Genomic DNA, 21,488 nt, shown 5'->3' with positions numbered 1-21,488 from the left:
TAGAGGGCGCTTCTCTGACAGGGCGCGCGCAATTTGTGTAGAGTGCAGCAGACGACGTGACATGTCACAACTGTCAAGTGTCAGCTAGCTTGTTCTGTTCCTCTAGTCAGCAGCCCAAAAAAGCCAAATATGTCTTCAAAATCAGTAACAGCTGAGGATAATGATGATAGAGATTCACCCTCAAAGAAGCAGAAAATCCATCAAAAGCAAAGCACCGATCTGTCTGATACTTCGGCAAATACTTCATCTGACATGATGATGGCGAATGGCACAGTCATGATGACGGTTGGAGATCAGTCCGAGCCTGAACCGCGGGAAATTCAAAACCAAACAAGCTCCAACAAGGCCGAATCCGAGGAGGCCCACCCACCCGAAGAGATCAACAATAATGAACCAAAAGACGTAGAGCAAGACCTCGACAATCTACCACTCAAGTTGAAAATGCCGGAAGTGTTTGATTTTGAGAACCTCAGCTGTCAGGAACGCTACGATGACATCTTTGATATTTTAGCGGACTGTAAACCATTTCAGGTTCAGCAGGCGTTCGGATTGTATCTAAACAACGAAGGTGGAGATGAGCAGTTAGAATTAGAAGGCAGTCAGGCCATATGGCGCTCGATGGATCTTGATTGTGATGTGTTGGTGGAGGTAAAAGCATGGAATGGAATTTTTTTCAAAACATCGGCCATGTTTCTGAGTCTTTTGTTGTCTCTGCCCGTCTTTGTTGTTCGAATCGATGATCCCTTAAATTCAAAGGGAACTCCGCAAACTACCACACACAAGGAAAAACACAGCATGGAAACCACCAAGCTGATAACCAATCCCAAGCCCAGTTCATACTTCCTGCGAATGCAAAGCAAATTTTGACAGAGTCTTAAATTCTAATCTAGGACTTAAATCAAAAATAGCTCGCAAATGGCTTTTTGTTGCTCTTGATCGTGTCCGTTTAGAGTTACGATAGACTGTGAGTTAATATTTTGCAAACGTTTTTTACCTCTAGTCTATGGCTGTAGGAAGAATCAAGGGTTACGAGGCTAACTAGAACAGATAGATGGACCCTTGTTCTCTAAGTTCTTTGCTGCTTCAATTTTCAATTTCTGGCTAAGTGTGAGGCATGATGTTATTTAATAAGGGAATAAAAGGGTAGCGACGAGTCCTTAAACGGCTGTTTAAAACCAGCAGGGTAGTGGTTGTGTGATAAAGGCCCAAGCCACAGGTGAGGGCCTTTATCGTATGGCACTGACCCTGCAAGGTTTTGAAACGAACGTTTAAGAACGAGTCACTACGATTTTATTCCCATTCATAAATGCCCTTTTTTTTTAAATGTAACTAATACAATTATAGATACTTTGACAATACAAAATTTGAGGTTTGAAGTATTTTTTTCAAAAACTTTGTAAAGAATCTGTTGTGTGTACGCGCGCGTGCTTAGAAATAGATTATGCGCACGCTTATAAAAATATTAAGCGCTGTTTTACTTATGAATTGCGTGCGTTCCCCATGTTAATCTTGCGCGCCCAACACGCGGAAGCCAGCTGGTTATATGCAGCTCCAGCTGGTCATTATCAACCGTTACCCCCACGTGACGCGCTCTCCACCAATAGGAGTAGAGAAACTGTCTTGGGTATTTATGAATGAGTGTTTACACAGCCAACCCCAACCCCAACCTCAGATCTGCATGGCCCTGCATTCTCTAATAATCAATTTTTCTTTAAACAGATTGTAGAGGTTCAGTGTGACAGGTTTCCGATTACAGCGTTCATAGAGGTCGCTCAACCCTTCTGTTCTGTACCTGGTCTCAAAACAATCACAGAGGAACAGGTTGATGATTACCTTCAGGTTAGTAGAAACAAATTACTAACTTTGAATCATAATTAACTTTTTTTAGGCACTGGACACTCGGTAATTAATCAAAATAATATATTAAGTATGCAAACTTTCTTGGTAACGAGCAAAGCAGAGCTAATGATAGCAAAAAGCATTCTGAGAAAGGACTCCCTTTGAAGAAACAAAGCTTTTGAGTAAGAGGTAATTTCTTAGTCTCACGTAAATATTTGAATCTGAGAAAGACTTCAGGCCTGAAGTATTTCTCACGCATCTGAAACAAGGTCTGTCTTCTTTCATTAATTTCCTGCAACTTTGACGACCAATCGAGCCCAAATTTTCACAGGCTTGTTGGTTTATGCATATGTTGGGACTCACCAATTTAAAATGCTGGTGTTTGACAATAACCAAGCATGTCCAGTGCCTTTATTTTAAGAAACATTTCCTAAATTGGTTCTTTACAACAAGGTTAAATTTAAATGTGACAATTCAAACTTAGGTAGAGACACAAAGTGAATCTTGATTTGATGAGTTCTTGTTGACATTTTGCTTTTAATGATCATCATCAGGAATATAAGAACAAGGTTGATATTGTGGAACTGTTCCCAGTTCATGACAGCTCAGGGGACCTGGATGAGGCAGCTTTGGTTTTTGAGCATATCAGGTCAGACATGATCATCGTTTTGTAATTATCCGACTACATCCACCAAAGTCATTACCTTCGCCATCTTCGTCACCATCTTCATCCCCACTTCATGTTCATCACAATATTCATCACCATCTTTGTCACACCATCATCACAATCTTCATCACCATCTTCACTACCATCTTCATCTTCACCACCATCTTCATCTTCATCACCATCTTTATCACCATCTTTATCACCATCTTCATCCCCACTTCATGTTCATCATCTTCATCACCATAGTCATCACCATCGTCATCACCATCGTCATCACCATCTTCATCACCATCTTTATCTTCATCACCATCTTCATCCCCCTTTCATGTCCACCATCATCACCATCTTTATCATCATTTTCATGCCCGTCTTCATCTTCATCACCATCTTCATATCACCATCATCACCATCTTCATCACCGTCTTCATCACCATCTTCATGTTCACTACCATCACATATCACCATCTTCATCACCATCTTTATCACTATCTTCATCCTCTCACTCAACATCTTCATCCCCATTCTTCTTCTTCATCACCATCTTCATCACCATTTTCACCCCACATGCATCTTCAATATCCTTACCATTTCACCTTCATCTTCATCCTCATGCTGTCACCATGTCACTTTTGGCCTCATTATCATCGGTGTCTTTAACTTTCAAATAACTTTTAAACACTAATCCATCGGCATCTTTTCTTTACTTTACTGCTGCAAAAACCCATACTTGTCTGTTTTCACCAATGAGTGTTTTCGCGTTGTTCCACAGATTCTTCTTCAAGTACATTTGGCGTTTGTCGGATGAATACGATGATGGAGATTACATCTTCACTATGAGGCATCTGGGACCAAGACTCAAATTGTAGGTTTCCCAATTATAGACATGGATTCTGACTGAGTTGTGTTAATTCAGTTTACACACGCTGTGTAGGAACGAAGAAATCAAAATTATCAGATTGTGTAGTTTTGGGTTGTTATCATTTAAATTTAAATTAAAGGGAAAGTTTAAATCTGAAATTAGCTTAATGGCGATTAGCCGGCCAAACTAGACGGGCTTCTATTACAGCCTGTAAGTGCGCCAACATCTTTAGTGGCTGCATTTTTCACAGTTGCCCCTGAAGGATAATCTAGCCACAATGGCTAATTGTCACCAGGTGTATAATTTAGTCATAGTTTTAATCACATTTATGTACAAGTATAAGTTCTAACTGATAAAATAAATTAATGTGATACCTGTTTTAATAATAGTTACAAGAAATAATTTCATTGAAATGCTGTCATTTGTTTTATAATGCATTGTTTAAAGGCAAGGTATGCTTTTGGTAATTGTCAAAGACAAGTATCCCCTCTTGGTGTGTCCCCTGCGCTTAATAACAAACCTGTACAAATTTGGGCTCATTTGGCAATCGCTGGGGTCGAAACCCCAGTCTGTGAACTTTATTTTTGCATTTATTCCACAGCAGCCAATTTCACAAAACGCTAGGATTAATCCTATCTGAAGTTAGGAAGAGTCTTTCGTACTAACTTAGTATTTGTTCAATACGTTGTAACGTCTTCGGATTCGGAACTGAACTCGTACTAAAATTAATCCTAAGTTAGGAAGAGTTTGGTGAAATCGACGGCAGGTCCTTTTAGTTAGTAAGCATTTTGCAAAAAACTAATCCGTTAACTTCTTTTTCAGGTATTTTGACGTTCAGGAGAAGAACGTCTCCCACCGCCTTGCCACCATGTACCATACCACCATCACCGACTACCAGACTAAACGCAGACAACTCAGTAAGAAACAGGCCATGATCGATAGCGACGACGAAGACAGCGACACCTCGGAGAAGGAGATCGACGTGAATGAGCTAGTTGAAATGACTCGACTACGGAAGGAGATCAGTCAACTTCAGGAGACCCTTGAGATGCTGGAGAACCCTGTCATGAGGTAATGGCTTAGACTGGTTCCCCTGTCTTTATCCCCCCAAAAAAATTAAAAAGTTGATGAGGCGCCTTAAAAGTGAGAAGGATGACTTTGAACTGAACTCTAAATTATTCGGGCAGCCAGTGAAGTTGATGTGAAGTATTGGTGTGATGTGGTCGTATTGGTGTGATGTGGTAGTATTTTATCCCGAAGTGATATTCAAATGAATTATTATTATTATTATCAAGACCTCATGGATGCTTTCTCCTTAGGCATGTCATGGATTTACCCAAGGGGTACCAGCAGCAGCCTAGCTCAGAGGTGCGTCAGGCTCGTCCTAATAAAGAAGTCATCACCCACATCGTGGCCAAGAAATTGACTGCTGGAATGATTCAGGTAAAACAAGTTGTGTCAGGCTTCAAAAACAACACCTGGTACCCACAGCGATTGCCTTGGTGCCCTGTGCTTTTGCTGTGGTGCCCTCTGCAAATTTCCAACACAAATTTATATTTTCCTCCAAGAAGATCTCATTGCCAGAGGAAAATTACTGTGCCCCTTCAAGAACAAAATACAAGCGCTGTTCTTTTTTATTTTGCTATTTAAGCCATTGGACCCTTTCGGTAAACAGTATTGTCCGTGGCCAACACTTCGTGTATCTCAACTTATATATAAAACAACAAACCTGTGTAAATTTAGGCTCAATCGGTCATCGGAGTCGAGAGAAAATAACGGGAAAACCTACCCTTGTATCCGCACGTTTCGCCATGTCATGACATGTGTTTAAAATAAGTCCGTAATTCTCGATAACGACAATTGATATTGTTATACTGTTTTCTCAAAAAGTAAAGCCTTTCATGGAATAATATTTCAAGAGAAGTCTTTCACCACTACCTTCTGTAAATAAGTTATTTGTAAATCTGTGAATTTTTTTTTTTCTGTACCGAAAGGATCCAATAGCTTTAAATCAAAAACCAAGAATTGTAGAAGCAGTAACTTCAGTCTAGGAATACAAAGATTCAAAGCTGCCTACCAAAACTCTACTTGAGTGTTTCTCAATTTAAGAAAAGACTATAATAAAAAGATATGCTGGCGACAATAACTGACAAACCAGTTGTATACAACAATAAAAAATATTATAGCCAACACTCACTCAAAAGAGATTTATTACATGTTTGTATATAATGTACCACAGTCATGGACTCTTGACTTTGGGAACCGGCGCCCTTGAATGGCATTTTCTTTGTCAGATGCTGTGCACTCTATAAATGCTGTATATTATTATTATTATTTACCTGCGAGTTTACTTTTATTTATAATTTTTTCTTATTCTTCACACAATGCAAAGATTCAAACATCACTTATGAATGTTAATATTTGTTGTTAACTTTGACAGGACCTGCAACTACCCGGGGACACAGTGATCGAGGCACACACCACCCCAGCCTCGGCGCTGTCTTGTTGCTATGACAACGATACCGTACTCATCTTTCCCGGGCTGTACAGCGAAGATATGTTCTACTCCTTGGATCAGTCCATTTCCATCCGGGGTATTCCACTCTTTGAATTCTTCTGTTTTCTACAGCAGACCTTTTATTGACATAATAATGCCGGCATGTTTCTCTTTTCACTTCAATGTAACTTTTGACACTTTCTGGGGGTTTTTCTTTCTTCTTTTCTTTTTTCCTTCGTTTTCCAGGTATCGGTAATCCTGAAAATGTCATCTTAAGCGACCAGGAATCTGGCTGTTGCTTCCTGGAGTGCAACGCTCACAACCTGACCCTGAGCAACTTGACGATCGCTGACGAGTACGGCTCAGCCATCGAGGGCGTCCTCAAAGTGCAGCGGGGCACGACGAACGTGACGGACTGCAGGTTTGTGTGCAGCGCCTCCGGTTTGGCCGTCTCCAATGGATGTCTCAACATGAAGAACTGTCAAGTGCAAGGGGCACAGGTGAGGGTGCAGGAATACGTCAAAATAACAAATTTCCAATCCAGCCTTCCATTTATTAAAAAAATTTAAAAAACATTGGTGTCGTGGCCGGGCGGATAAGAGGACTGAACTCATACTTCGGTGTTTCTGTCCAGCAGAGTGTGGGTTCAAATCCCGGTCATGACACTTGTGTCCCTGAGCAAGACGCTTAACCATGAGCTTTTCTCTAGCCAAGACCGGGTAAATAGGTACATGTGAGGGCAGAGTTGGTTCTTGTGATTGATTAGCTTTAGTGCGCCACATATTTGGCGGCACAGGCTGTATACACCCCAGGGAGCTGAGATGGTTTAAGGAATTATTTAAGGCCCAGTGACCAGGGGTAATAATGTTGAACGCAATGAGCCTCACTAGCTGACTAGCGCCTCACTAGCGCCACTATTAAATATTACTATTATATCAATATCGACGTGCCATTTTTCATTAGAAATAAAAAGATGGAAAAGTAAGCAAATGAAATAGTGAAATTGTTTTACCGCTAAAAATTTCAGCGTCTCATATAGTCTCTCCTAATTCAAAGTCAAACTGCCCGACTTTATGCGCCGATTCTTGTTATAAACTCTGGGCAGAGATGTAAAGGCTGGCTTCTAGAACATCAAAATCAGTTCGCTCCTGGCAGGTGGAGCTTGTTCATGGGAGGTAGTCAACCTAATATTGACAAAATAGGGAGATCCCCAGCATTAGGGCTAGATGGCTCATTTGGTGGAGTGCCGATGTGGCAGGAGTTTTTGTTTCCCCATACGATGAACTGTGTACAAGCTTCTTCTGATAGCGCCCTCTTTTGAATCCTTAACCCATATTAATTTTCTATGGGTGGACGCAGAATCTCAGGGGGACAAATTTCCCTATGACACAAGGTATTAATTAATCCGGAGGTCGCAGATTCAAAATCCTGCACTAGTAAATTTTTCTGTGTTCAAACCAAAACTACTAAGATTTACCACAGTCAGTTTCTTTTGTAGTTTTTTTAATTAAATAACCACATTTAATTTAGGGGTTTTCCTCATAAAGTTTTAATCTAAAAGAAGATATTTGTCTTGCATTGAAGGAAGCTGGAGTGACAGCATTGCCGGGGTCGACATTAACAATGACCGATTGCTACATCAAAGGTACTGCTGAGGATAAGACCGAACGACCGTCAGACAGTGAAGGATATGGACTCATCATTGAGGTACCTGACCATAGAGTTATATATAAAAGCTAGAGGGGGCACTGGCCGATATACGCGCCCCGGCATGCGCGCAGGCGACCATTTTGTAAGTTGTACAAACAGGCATTGCTTATAGCCTGTGTTTGTGCGCCATTTTGTAAGTCGACAAAACAGCATCGCGTCAGCGTTCTATAAACACAAACTCCAACGTGCACCTCATATTCAACGCGCGTGCAGAATGGCACGCGTGTTTCATTGTGTTGGTGCAAGAAGCATCACCAGTGCGCCCTTTGTTCTTGTATATAACTCTATTTACCTGACAGATCCATTCATTACTGTAGGACACCATCTAATTTCAGAAATTGAGTTAGGACCAATGGGCAATTCCAGCGTTACGGACATTGCATTTCAGACAGTTTTCAGAAGTTGAAGAGCTAGCTCAGCAAACACATCTGCCAAATCTAAAATCTTTCTTTACCACAACACAGTAAGTTCGTATGGAGAACAAACACTGTGAATTTCAGAGTGTATCTATTATTAGAATTCACTTATTAATGCTGCTGTTATAGACCCCATCCATCTGGAGAGAATTGCTTCTCTTGACGATAAAAAGAAAACTGCTTTTATTTGTTATTTATTAAGCCAAGGATTCTCATAGGAGCGAACTGTAAGCTGTAAGCCAAGAACCACACGGAGAGAAGACGAGGAAGAAAATGTTAGTTTGAGATGTGGGAGGAAAACCTAAGCAAAATATTCCAAGGAAAGCCAATGCAATCATGCAGGGACTGAAAACCTATCCACATTTGGTTTCTGGTCTGATTCGAACCGTGTGGAGTGAAAAATAATTGTTATATCTTCAGAGAAGACTTCCTTGATGCACCATTGTTTGAAATATACATTCCAAATTTTTGACAAACAAATTAATAATTATGCGTTCTCTTTTTCCCGCAGTCGCAGAAAAGCAAGGATGGCAATGAAAGCACGAGTAAGACCAGCGTGAGTCTGCAAGGGACCAAGATCGAACACAACACCGGATCCGGTATTCTGCTGTCAGTGTGGTCATCTGACAAGAACCAGACCCCTCAGCCAATTGACCTCGATGACCTTTGCTCTATGACATATATTGACCTCCAGGTCAAGGACAGTGACCTTGATGGGAATAAGAAAGGAGCTGCCATGTTAGCAACGTACGTAAACTAGGTAAAAACTATTACGTTAATTTTAGGCCTGGGCGTCTAGTGCGACTAGTTTCGTAGTCGTGACTTATGTTTTTCATCTACTTGATTAATCATGCCGCCACAACTATTACAAAAATAGACGCGACTACTAAAAAATAATGTTTGGTGAACAAACTGTGTTGCTATTCATGACAACATAATTTACTTACAAAGCACAATCAGACATCTATGACACAGTTCTTCAATCCTTTCAGCTTGAGTTTTACTATATAGCGCCTGCAACAAACATTGTCACAAGGCTTCTTGAGAATTAAAAATTAGTTGTGACTAGCGTAGTAGATGCAATTCTTTGGGGTGCGACTAGTTTAGTATTAAACTTTACTAGTCGCCCAGGCCTAGTTAATTTATCATTGTTTGGAGAAAGTAATAGTTCTCAATCATTTCAACATTGTTGACACAAATCTTTAAAGTTCAATTGTTTTGAAAAGTTTAAAGGAACATTACAGAATTGGTTTTGCTAGCAAAAGAGTTGCTGGCAGTGTAAGCACTTTATGTAATCCACCATACACATGAACTGACAAACCTGTTGAAGTTCGAAATCGATCGGCCATCTGGGTCACGAGAGAATAGTGAAAAACTGATTACAAACTTTGCATTGCATCGATGCCAAAACAAAAATGAATAAAACGCTCAATAAACGATAAACTCCAAAATTAGATTATTTATTTCTCATCAAATATGACATTCAGACAGAAATATTTTAAGGGATATTTTCTACTATCGTCATTATTAGACCGTGTAAGTTTTATGTAAATCTGTGATCTTCACGGTTTTTGTTTATTACCAATTCTGTAACGTTCCTTGCTCATCATTGTTACCACTAAGTTTTTAAAGGAACACGTTGCCTTGGATCGGACGAGTTGGTCTATAAAAAGCATTTTGTAACCGTTTGTTATAAAATGCACATGGTTAGACAGATGCTTTAAAAGTAGAATACAATGATCCACACAACATTGCCTCGAAATTGCATGGTTTTCCTTTTACTTTGCGAATTAACACGGTCGGCCACTTATGGGAGTCAAAAATTTGATTCCCATAAATGGCCGACCGTGTTAGTCGACGATGTAAAAGGATAACCGCGCAGTTTCGAGGCATGGTTGTGTGGATCATTATATTTTACTTTTACAACATCTTTCCACGCAGATGCATTTCATAACAAACGGTTGCAAACGCTTTTCAAAGACCAACTCAACCGATCCAAGGAAACGTGTTCCTTTAAAGTTCAATTGTTTTCAAAAAGTTTAAGCAGACGTCTGTCATTGTTGCCTCGAATCTTTAAAAATCTTCTGTTTGGAAAATGTTAAACACACATAAATCATTGTCTTGAAATATTACTTTTTCCCCCAAAAATTTAACCAGGTGTTCATCGTTTTTGACATTAATCTTAAATAGTTCCTTTGTTATAAAAAGTTTAAAAAGAGGTCCATCATTGTTGCCAAAAAATCTTTAAAGTTCATTTGATTTGAAAAGTTTAAAGGGACGTCCAACAATGTGGACACAAATTATTAAAGTTCAATTGTTTTGAATAGTTTAGAAAATTGTTTTGAACAGTTTTAACAAAATGTCCATTATTGTTGTTGACACAAATCTTTCATTTGTTTTCAAAAGTTTAAACAATTGTTTTAAAAAGTAAAAAAAAAAAAGGCTTTGAAAGTTTAAAAACGCACCAAGGCCTCCATTTTAGTTGACAAAGATCTTTGAAAACTGCAGTTTTTGTTACTGCCCACCATCAACTCTTTAACTAGTGTTGTATTTTGAGTTAAAGTTTTAAAGCAAATTGTGTAAATACTATAAAGCTGTGTTATAGTAAGCAGCTGAAACAAGGAAAGTGCCAGTAGTAACAAACTATTTGAAAATTGCACACGCTTTTGTAGCAACAACCACTTCATATGTAAATTAAGATTCATCATATTCATCAGGAAGCAGCTGGTAAGCCAGTTTAAATTTTTAGTGCCAAAGAAACCCGAAATACATATTTTTAATACAAGATTTGGAAAATGATATAGACACAAGCCGGCCTCAGGTCGACCTTGCATATAAAAAAAAACAGTAGGCGACTGACTTTTCAGGATCACTCTGTGCCTGAGGTAAGACAATCGGGAACTTTTTTTACGACCCGAGCGTAACTGCAAAGACAATCTGAAACAGTCGCCGCTCGAAAACATTAACAGTCGCAAGAGTAGAACAATTTCAACTTGTACGACGTGACCCCGGCGGTCGGGAATCAATCGCAGGCGCACGATTTCTCAGTTGTTGTGACCTGAGCATATTTTGTCTCCGCGTTGCTGACGGTTTGTTGTGGGCGTAAGAAAATTGTAGGTCGACCTGAGGCCGGCTTAAGGTTGGGGTAAATTTGTAAACAATATGGTATATTGGCCATTTTGTAGGGCTAAACATGAATCACGCAGCATTCGTAAGATTTGAAAAGTGAAAAAGTGGCTGTGTACAATATTATTGCATGTGTTCTATGTATTCGCATTGTCCGCGGCACATCTGATTTTTTTTTTTTTTCTTGTTTTGAAAACAGCAGCACCTGATGTCAACATTCGTTTAGAGAAAAATATCTTTGAACAAAAATCAGACCACGCAACTTCAAGGATTAGGATTAGAATCTTTATTGATATATTATAACTTGAATGTGAAATACATAAATGTACATTTGGCTGTGATTTTTTTATTATCTATTAAAAATAGGCTATCAAATTCAGTTAATTATATGACATCTGAAAGATAACTGTTAAATATAATTATATTGTTGAAGGTCATTTAAAACCACACAGTTCCTGAAATACACCTTTAAAAGCATTAAATTTATTTTCTGCAAGCACAATTATATATACTTCTTGGTAGGTGAGGGGGAAAACACAAATTTTGGTGAACTTAAATTCATAGTTTGTGCGTATATATTTTTTGTTCACTTATAATTTTATTTTAGTGAAAGACATTAAAGAGGGAAAAAATTGTGATGTTGTGCTTTTGTAGTAAGCTCGAATACTTCCTTTTCTTGCCAAAAGTTTTAGGTTCAATTTAATGAAGCTGTTAAAACCGAAAATCTGTACTGGTCATAACCAATAAACTTGACCATGTGTATAAGCTGCTAATCCGCTTCTTCAGCGCATTATTATTTGTCTGTGCTAAACAATTTTTTTTCTGATCTTAAAGGGAGGATAAACTTTGTTAATTACTCCCCAAAAATTAGACCATAAATGTTTACTTGGTGAAGAGCACTGGGGAGCTGTTGATGTTGAAAAAACATTGCTAGAAACGACACCCTTTGGAGAAATGTTGTTTTAGAGAATGAGGTAATTTCTCACCCAAAACATTGAATCTGAGGAAGTCATCTAAAACAGCACACAATGCTATGCTATGCACAAGTTTTTTTCTTCTTGATTACCTTCTTGCACCTTCGATGTCCAATTGAGCCCAAATTTTCACAGATTCGTTATTTTATGCATTAAGTTGGGATACACCAAGTGAACCAATCTAATGACATTACCAGAAGTAACTTTGTATTAAACGATTTTTTACCTGAGTGCAGTTTCTACCGTTAAGCGAACTAAATCCCCTACCTGAGAAATTGCATTATTTTGCTTACTGTATTAAGCAAAACAAATCCTGCTTACAGTAGCAGAAAAATCTGAGCTTAAAGTAAGCATATTTCACAGGTTAGCAAGAAATGTTTACTTGTGCGTGTTTGTTTTTGACAATACTAATAACTAGTTTTTATAAAGCACATTCTACAATTATCATATCGATGCGCTTGAAATAATAGTGCCCTCGTTCTTGGGCCAATAACATTCCTTGAACTTTCCCCAGCTACTGGGGAGTACGCTCTGGGCTGCCGTGGCGCTCCAGTCGCTTTTTCATTCATAAGTTAACCTCTACATTTGCAGGTACCCATTTAGACCCCTGGTTGAATAGAAACAATTAAAGCGCCTTGCTGAAGGACACAGTATGTGTCATGACCAGGATTCGAACCCACATTCTGTTGACTTAACCACCAGAACTTAAATTCGGTGCTCTAAACCACTCGGCCATGACACCCTACTAAGCATTCTTTGCTAAACACAGGCATCGCAAAAAATTTAGCCATTTTGCCGTAAGCAAAGAATCATGGATGGCAGCGAGTGGAGAATTCCATGGTAAGCAGAGCCAAGAATTTGTGACCAGGGCCCAGTTTCATAGGGCTGCTAAGCACAAATATTTGCTTAGCATGATATTTTTGCCTCGATAAAAACAGGATACCAACCAAATTTCTACGTGATTTCCATGATAAGCAAACAACAGCTGAATACCAGTAACAAGCAATATGCCACAAGTGGAAGTTTGGTTGGTAATGCCTATTTTTACCAAGAAAGAAATTTCATGCTAAGCAAATTTCTGTGCTATGAAATTTGGTGACCAGCCGTGACCACCATCTATGGACGCACAAAGAATGGACGATATGTCCCAGGCTCTGGAGCAGGAAACTGCAAAACAAACAAAAACAAAATGTAGTATGTCAAATTATTAACTACGTGTACATTAATTATTCTTTTATAATTTTATTTTGCATCAAAATCAAACCACAATCAATATATACAACACTAAAAAATTGCACAGGACAAAGCGAACAACGGAAAAGATTTGTATTTTTACTTTCACAACTTTTGAACCAAATGTGATATCAAACATAGATTACTCTTTTCCTCCAAACTTCGGTTTGTATTCTGGTTTTTGTACCGTCATTATTATTTCATTTTATAATTTTGATTTATATACACGTATGTATTTACTAGTTTTCTTGATTTTGTTAACTAGCTGTGTTTGTGTAAGCGTTATTTTCTTTGAAATGTGGCCTTCACATTATTTAAATTGTTTATATGACCAGTTTTGTATCTTGCCTGTCAAAAAGGCCATGGAATGTACAAAGTCACTGTTTGTGTAAACTACATGCATTAACTGGATACTCTAGCTGGTAACATGTTTCTGGTCAGTAACATACCGATACTTCACAGAGGAAAAGAAGGCGATTGCCTCCATGCCCCCTGGTCATTGCCTTGGTGCCCTTGAAAGATAGTAGGAAGTATTTTTGGTGTGAAATTTGTGTTTCTGGCAAGAACACTGTAGCTTCTATAATCAGACCCTGGGCATACTACCCACTCTCTCCTCAACCAGGTCTCTTCCTATCCGAGCTTGTTAGTTTACACCATGCCTTGGAGAGATCCGGTGGTGCCAAAGAGTCACATGACGTCAATGCTGGAACTCAAGAGAATTAACGGTTCCTTCCCGTTGAATAAATAATAATAGTAATAATATGTCAAGCCCTTGAGCCAACCTAAGACAGCATCAATTTGTCTACCTGCTTGGTGAACTTGTCTTGGCAGGCCATGCGGATCCTCTCTGCTGTTGCTGGGCAGTCAAGACGGAAGACCTCCTTGATGCCTTCGTCCTCTCTAGCCGACACTATCGCATCCTTGATGGCGAAGTAGATGGAGGCAGCTAGAAACAGCGGGGGTTCTCCAACAGCCTGCAAGAGAATTTGTTTTTCACAAAACCACTTCACCATCTCGTTTTCAGAGTCACTCGTGAAGAGATTGTTTCTATGGCATTTCTAAGACTTATTATTATAAGGTTTTGCTAAACCAAGGTTGCAAAACTACGTGATGCCAGAAAAGCAAAGCAACAGATTGGACAGTTTGTAACAATGTATTACACAAATATTTGTTGGAAACAAAGCAACCAATCATGGGATGTATTTGTTTTTATTGAAATAGAAATGTTGAAAACGTGTCATCGGTCGCCTATATTTTGAGAGTTGTGCACGCGTGAAGAGACCATTGGCTGAGAGTCACGCGTGTACTTTTCCAGTGTTACTACATCAATATGGCAGTCAATGACGCGTATTGCAACTTATCAATTGGGCGGGTAGTTTTTTATCCCTAGGTATTTTGTTTTGTTCAACCAAAACATTTGGTAACTTTAAAAACTTACCTTGGATGAGCAGATAGCAAAGGGGTTAGGGGCCCTGGTCAGCAGGCTGACGTTAAACTCAGCAGGGATGTCATCAAAGCCTGGGATCTTATAGAATCCGGGGCCAGAGGTCAAGAGATGACCTCCTGGGGTCACTCGGTAGTCTTCCATGACGAACATACCGTAGCCTTGTACAAAGGCTCCCTCAATCTGTATGAAGACAAAGAAAATGAGCTTTAGGTTCATCCGTTATTTCTTCTGGAAGTCTTGGAAAAAAAGTTCTTTATTGGAGCAACCTGCCCTCCCAAATTCGGGCAAAACAGTGGGGGGAAACCTTAGGCACAGCAAAAGGATTTGGCCACAGAAAGCAGATTGGCCAGAGACCTTTTATCCCATTTTAGAAATTGGTACACAAGTGTTTATCTTTGAAACATTTGGAGCAAGTCTACCCATCTGTCCCCATAAAAAAAAGTTTTAAATCTCTGTATTATTATTATTATTATTATTTTATTCGCCATAACAGTACAAAACAAAATACATTGACAACATTATACCCCAAGATGGGCAAGGGACAACAAAAGCAAATACATACCATGATCCGTAGATCTGGGGTACACAATAAAATTAACATAGATTTAACATAATATAGTACACAAAGCAATAATAAAAGCAGAACATTTTAAACCAATAGAAAATGATAAATATATATTAAGAATAACAAATAAATTAAATTAAAAATAAATAAATAAGTAAAAATAACAGATGAGGTAAGGATAAACAATAAAGGGAAATAAATAAATAAATAAAACCTAAACTTGTAGATAAATTAAAACGACTTAAAATATTGCACAAGTGATTGGGCTAAAGCTACTATTCAGTAGATTCATGAGATTGACAGACAGAAAATCTAAGTGATTTGAGAAAGCTGTGGAAGGGCAAGAGCAGTAGTGCATGCAACCTTTGCTGCCAAATGTTGAATTTACATCCACGAGAAACCATGCTCTGACAGCAACGTTTTAAAAAGCACTGGATTTTGTCAGTAGAAAATCCTTCCTATTTCCGTGTCTGTGAGGATAATCTTCTTCAAAATGAAAACGGAAAAAAATAATGACTTTAATACTTTACTCAGGAGCCCGCTATAACAACATCTCTTGAGTGTTTTTATTTGTAGGTAGCAACTTTAAACAGCTTTAAACCCCGTTTTAACCCAAATGCTGTTTAAACTTGTATGTATTGCCTTATAATTTAATTAACATTTTGTTCTATTCCATTCCTGCCAAAGAATTGTCCCCTTTCAATAATCACTTATTGCTTACAAAATAAATGACAAATCAAATTCTTAACTACCTGTCCAATATCAACAGCTGGGTTGAGACTGTCTCCTACATCGATGACGATGTCGGTCCTCAAGACCTGATGGTCCCCGGTCAAACAGTCAATCTCTACCTCCGACACCGCCACACCGTACACAAAATAATTGTAGGGATTACCCAGGCTGGTCTCCCAATCAAAGTGCTGATGAGACGCCCTGATCAAATATGTAACCAAATTTAAAAAGTTCATTTTTATTTGTTTGATAATTCTGGTTGTGAAGCCAAGAACGCGCAGAAAAGCGAACTTAATCGCTAGTCTAGCCAAGAACCCAAAGGAGAGAAGACAATGAAGGAAGTTTCATTTTAAGACGTGGGCGGAAACTTCCATGAATTATTCCAGGGAAAATCCACACACAATCAGGCAGGGACTGAAAACCCTATCAAAATAGTTCCCTCGGTGGGATTTGAACCATTTCTATTTTTTGCACCATTTTACTGTGAGGTTACTGAGAATTGTAATTTTCCCCCCAGCATTTTCATAAGGATTGAAAAATGATCCCCCCCCCCTTTTACCATTACAAATCAAAGTTGATTGCAAAAAACACACAACAAAAAACACTTAGAATTCATGACCCAGTTACAAGCTCAATGTTAAGATCCAGTGCAGTGCTTTGTGAAATCAGAGCCAAGTTAGCGTACGAAGACATTACAGGAAAACTTTGCATCTGTTAAGGCATGAGACATATTCGCAGTGTATTTTGAAAATGAATAAGGAACTAGAGTCACACTTGAAGAATCCAGTATAGTTGATAAGCTAAACCACTGAAGGAAAAACTTTGCATCTAGGCAAGACATGAGACAAATTCAAAGTAGGTATTTTGAAAATGAATAAGGAACTAGAGTAATACTTGAAGAATCCAGTAGTTGATAAGCTAACCCTCTGATAGTACGCTGCATCCACCTGAAAAAGAAACCAACAAAAAGTAGTTTAGGGTTTGAAACCTTGCAATGTAGATACAATCTAGTCATTAAACAACAAGGGTAACTTCCTGGGTAAAGTTGAATTTATTTTGGGTTGCTTGCGTCTCCCGGACACGCCATTCCCTCTTTGGCCATGTTAGACGGCTCCCAGAGGATACACCTGCCCACATGTAGCCCTCAAGCTGAGTGTCGACGCACAGGAGGATCCCGCCCCGCCCCAGCCAAGCCTGGAAGAGACCAAGAGGCTGACCCCCCTATAACACCTTGGTGTGTCAGCTGAAAGCGGACTTCCGAGTCTCGTGCATGGCAGCTGCGGCAGTCCGCATCAGATCGCACTGGTTGGGCGGCTCTACGTCCCTCATGGTGGATTCAGAGAATGATGATGATGATGATGATGGGTCATAACATACAAGACCATTCACCAGTATTTGTAATAATTCTCATTGATAGCGCCAAAATCTGCTTCACTACAGTAACCTTACCCATTTTTCCCAGGTTCCTTTGGGGTCCTCTAGCATGAATGGTTCTAAGCGATTCAGCAAAATCTCACAGGCATCCTGGACGAAAAAAGAAAAATCCATAACGGAGATTAGACATGGTTAAGATCCATGGAGTTTTTGAACTTACTTGTACCAGCCCAAAATTTTATGTAAATTTTAGGTAGAAGAAAAAGTATGTATTAAAAATAGTCAGATCTTTTAGCAGATTGGGCCAATATCATTTGATTATAATAATTGTTCGGCTAAGCAGCTCATCTAAGGTAATTAATTAAAATTTTATATTTGTAATGATAACAAAATCATAAGTGAAGAATTTGAAGAAAAAAATTATTCAAAATCCATGAATAAATTTTTTTTCTTCAAAAATCATTTTGTTTTTAAAAACGAAAAGGTAGTTTGCACAGAACACGGTATTTATACCAAATATAGAGCTAATATTGTCATAAATATATTTTTTTTCTTCCAACCACTGCCGCTGTTGATGGATACAGTTGTCAAGATTTTGAAATGGATTAACAGCACTGCTTCCAGGGATTGTATCTAAAAAGTCCGCCCCACTTCTAGACACCTAAAACGCTCGTCACTCACCTTAACAGCCATCCCATTAAGATCTGAGCTGTAGCTAGCGGCAGTCGGGGAGGTGTTTGGAACGGTGGTGGTGCTGGTCTCGCTGATGTGAATCTTCTCGTATGGGATCTTGAGCGTCCTACTAGCCACCTGGATCATCTTAGTATGTAAACCCTGACCCATCTCAGTACCTCCGTGGGCGATCAGGACTGATCCATCCATGTAGATGTGGACTAAGGCTCCAGCCTAAACAGAAGTCATTGGAGGAAAAATGATTTCTTATTATCGAGAAAGACTCTGCTAGGGTGGAAACGTCAGGCCATTAACTATTTTTGTGCATTTATAACCCCGGTCCTTTTTTTGGTTGGTAAGTTGTTTGCAAAAGCTTATTCTATTTTCCCCAAAAAATTATTACAAATTACCAAGTTTATATCAGTACTATTATTATCATTATTATTAGGAGTGTAAAGTCTTTATAGAACCAAAATAATACAAATACACAAGCATAGGCCTACAAGGCTAATCGAAGAACTGTAAAACCAAAACAGAAACAACAAAGCAAAAAACTTTGGTCAAGCCCAAGAAACATACATATTAGCAAAGTACAAAAAGATGGTAACAGGAGGGTTGGAAAATATTAAGCAGAACTGTTTATTCCAAAATTTGCTCCATGCAGTGGAATAATAAGAAAGGCAAGTTCTCAAGTACAATCTACACATCAAAAAGAAAAAAAGAATTATAGACGAGGTGTTACTGGAAATCGAATGATTAAATCAAAGTCTAAATTGTATCTATCGAAGGAGAATTTCTTTGTAATGTTTTTAAAATAATTTGTTTTTACTGGAATCCAACCTCATACATTACCTGATTAAGAAATTTGACAGCAAAAGACACTCCAAACTTTGTAGGTGTCAGAGCAAGACCTCTCTTCTTCCAGCGACTCTCACTGAAAAAAAAAAAAAAGATTGAATTTTACATTAACTCCAGTTCTTCACATCTGAACATTTATTTCTGTAAATTAAGCAGGTTAATACTTTTGGATCTATTAAACTTGTATACTTCACAGAACATAGTGCTCGGTTGCATTGTCTGATGTTTTCAGAGCTTTACTTTTTTGTTTAGTAAGGCCGTGTCCGAAACGACGACTTCGGCTACAGCTACGTCTAGATCAGCGCGTCTACCAGTGTTGAAGAATAGGCAGACGTGTGCGATCTAGCCGTAGCTGTAGCCAAAGTCGCCGTTTCGGACACGGCCTAACTCTAAAAAGTATAAATAAATTCAGTTTGAGTGTGATTTTGTATAATACAAATAAACGAATAGGGTAGAGGGCCTTAGCTTTCGATCCAAACCAGACCTGCGTCAGAGACATAAACAAGTACAAACAAAAACATGTCCATTTATGGCAAAAAAAGGAGCAATTGATTAAAGGCAGTGGACACTATTGGTAATTGTCACTAGCCTTCACAGTTGGTGTATCTCAACAAATGCATAAAATAACAAACCTGTGAAAGTTTGAGATCGATTGGTCGTCGGAGTTGCGAGATAACTATGAAAGAAAATAACACCCTTGTCACATGAAGTTGTGTGCTTTCAGATGCTTGATTTCGAGACCTCAAATTCTTAACTTGAGGTCTCGAAATCAAGTTCGTAGAAAATTACTTCTTTCTCGAAAACAAGGTCACTTCAGAGGGGGCGTTTCTCAAAATGGTTTAAACTATCAACTTCTCCCCATTACTTGTTACCAAGTGAGGTTTTATGCTGATAATTATTTTGAGTAATTACCAATAGTAGTGTCCACTGCCTTTAAGGAAAGGTATCCAGAAAAAGCAAGGAAAATTGTAGCCAATCAAAGTAACCAATTTGATAATAGGGAGACATCCAACAATAGCGCTAGGCCAGCTCAGTGGTCAGAGCATCAACAACCCATTCATCCAGTGGTCATTGGTTCGAATCTCCTCTAGTAAATTTGTCTTTGATCAACCCCTAGTAAAGTTTTAAGGGTTAAGTTAATATAAATGTCCTAACCTGTTGAATTGGTCGACATCTCGTCGACGGTTCGCATAATCACTGGACGTCACACATTGCTTCCAGCATCGATCCATGTACCAGTTCTTTAGCTCTTGACTGTAATGAGTCTTCTCACCTTCCTTATAAATATTCATGACTCGTAGCTGATGGATTAATAAAGAGATTTCCCTTAAAAAAATTGTTATTTATGTGTTTTTAGTAGAATTTTGTCTGGTGGCAAACCCTGTTTTAAGCTTATACTGCAAACTTCAAATACCCTGTTTTCACATTTCCGTAGTAACCATGTCTCCAACATTTTCTCAACTTTGTTAGATCTAGGGTATTTTCCTAACCTTTCCAACATTTTTCCAACATTTCCTCAACCTTGTTAGATCTAGGGTATTTTCCTAACCTTTCCAACATTTTTCAAACATTTCCTCAACTTTGTTAGATCTAGGGTATTTTCCTAACCTTTCCAACATTTTTCCAACATTTTCTCAACTTTGTTGGATCTAGGGTATTTCCCTAACCTTTCCAACATTTTTCCAACATTTCCTCAACCTTGTTAGATCTAGGGTATTTTCCTAACATTTCCAAAGTTGATCATAAAAGCAGGTGTAAATTAATCAATTGTGGCGCAACCAAGCAAAATGAGTTGTTTGTCGACCAAAGTAATTTTATTTTGTTTTCATACATTCGAAAAGAGCAAATATGGGATTTTTAAACCATTAAACACCTTTGGTTCAAAAGTTGTGAAAGTAGAACCACCAAAAGAGAGAGAGAATACTGAAGTTTTTAAAGTCGAGTTGTTTGTTGACCATGCATTGACACATTTTTTTTCAATGCTAATTTTAACCCCTTTTTGATGTTATTCATCAAGAAGGAAGTTGTCAATATAAAACAAGACATTATTTAAAGTATTTAAATTTACAAACAAACTTTTTTTTTGAAAACTTAATACACTGGTTGGAGTGTTTTGGCTCGTGCAACTGATATTTCTGACAAACGACTCATTTAGCTTGATCGCATCACAATTTTGGCTAAGACTTTATCTTTAAAAGAAAATGAGTAAAAAGTTATCTTTACTTGAAGTGGATCAAGTGCCAGTTTGATGGCAATCTCTGACAAGATGGTTTCCCCGATGATCATTCCTTGAGGTCCTCCAAAGCCACGGAACGCCGTGTTGGACGCTAGATTGGTCCTGCATAGATGCCCCGTCGCTTCCACATTATGGAAGTTGTAGCAGTTGTCGATGTGGAACAGGGTTTTCTCTAAGACCTTCAGTAAAACAAAAATTCAGTTGACATATTTTTGGGGGAAGTCTATTGATTTTGAAGAAAGATCTTCCTTTGGAAAATCGTAAAGCCAATAGGAAAGGCAGT

General features: G+C 38.5%; 2 protein-coding genes across 3 annotated transcripts in view; one reads left to right on the top strand and one right to left on the bottom strand.

Moving 5' to 3' along the window:
* The first annotated feature begins 33 nt into the window (after positions 1-33).
* Positions 34-9,271, top strand: LOC117289014 (SHC SH2 domain-binding protein 1-like). The gene is made up of 10 exons (XM_033769913.1): positions 34-648; positions 1,720-1,839; positions 2,394-2,488; positions 3,276-3,368; positions 4,188-4,436; positions 4,685-4,808; positions 5,806-5,959; positions 6,109-6,362; positions 7,447-7,569; positions 8,500-9,271. The coding sequence occupies exons 1-10, from the start codon at positions 130-132 to the stop codon at positions 8,746-8,748; spliced, it is 1,980 nt and encodes a 659-aa protein (XP_033625804.1). The 5' UTR covers positions 34-129; the 3' UTR covers positions 8,749-9,271.
* LOC117289013 (xanthine dehydrogenase/oxidase-like) overlaps positions 3,346-21,488 on the bottom strand; it is a 44,630-nt gene continuing 26,487 nt past the window's right edge. The window contains exons 23-33 of one of the 2 annotated variants that reach the window (XM_033769912.1): positions 21,193-21,384; positions 20,125-20,270; positions 18,964-19,045; positions 18,121-18,345; positions 17,515-17,589; positions 16,960-17,012; positions 16,086-16,266; positions 14,760-14,948; positions 14,128-14,295; positions 13,199-13,255; positions 3,346-3,429 (exon numbers count right to left, since the gene is read on the bottom strand). In XM_033769912.1, the coding sequence (XP_033625803.1) occupies positions 13,205-13,255; positions 14,128-14,295; positions 14,760-14,948; positions 16,086-16,266; positions 16,960-17,012; positions 17,515-17,589; positions 18,121-18,345; positions 18,964-19,045; positions 20,125-20,270; positions 21,193-21,384 (1,362 nt within the window). In that variant the 3' untranslated portion in view covers positions 3,346-3,429; positions 13,199-13,204. Of the gene's footprint in view, positions 3,430-13,104; positions 13,256-14,127; positions 14,296-14,759; positions 14,949-16,085; positions 16,267-16,959; positions 17,013-17,514; positions 17,590-18,120; positions 18,346-18,963; positions 19,046-20,124; positions 20,271-21,192; positions 21,385-21,488 lie in introns of those variants that run through there. The other variant, XM_033769911.1, reaches the window with a different exon arrangement.

This window comes from Asterias rubens, chromosome 4, assembly GCF_902459465.1.
Source record: "Asterias rubens chromosome 4, eAstRub1.3, whole genome shotgun sequence".
Classification (NCBI taxonomy): Eukaryota; Metazoa; Echinodermata; class Asteroidea; order Forcipulatida; family Asteriidae; genus Asterias; species Asterias rubens.
This window is presented reverse-complemented; position numbering and strand designations above follow the sequence as displayed.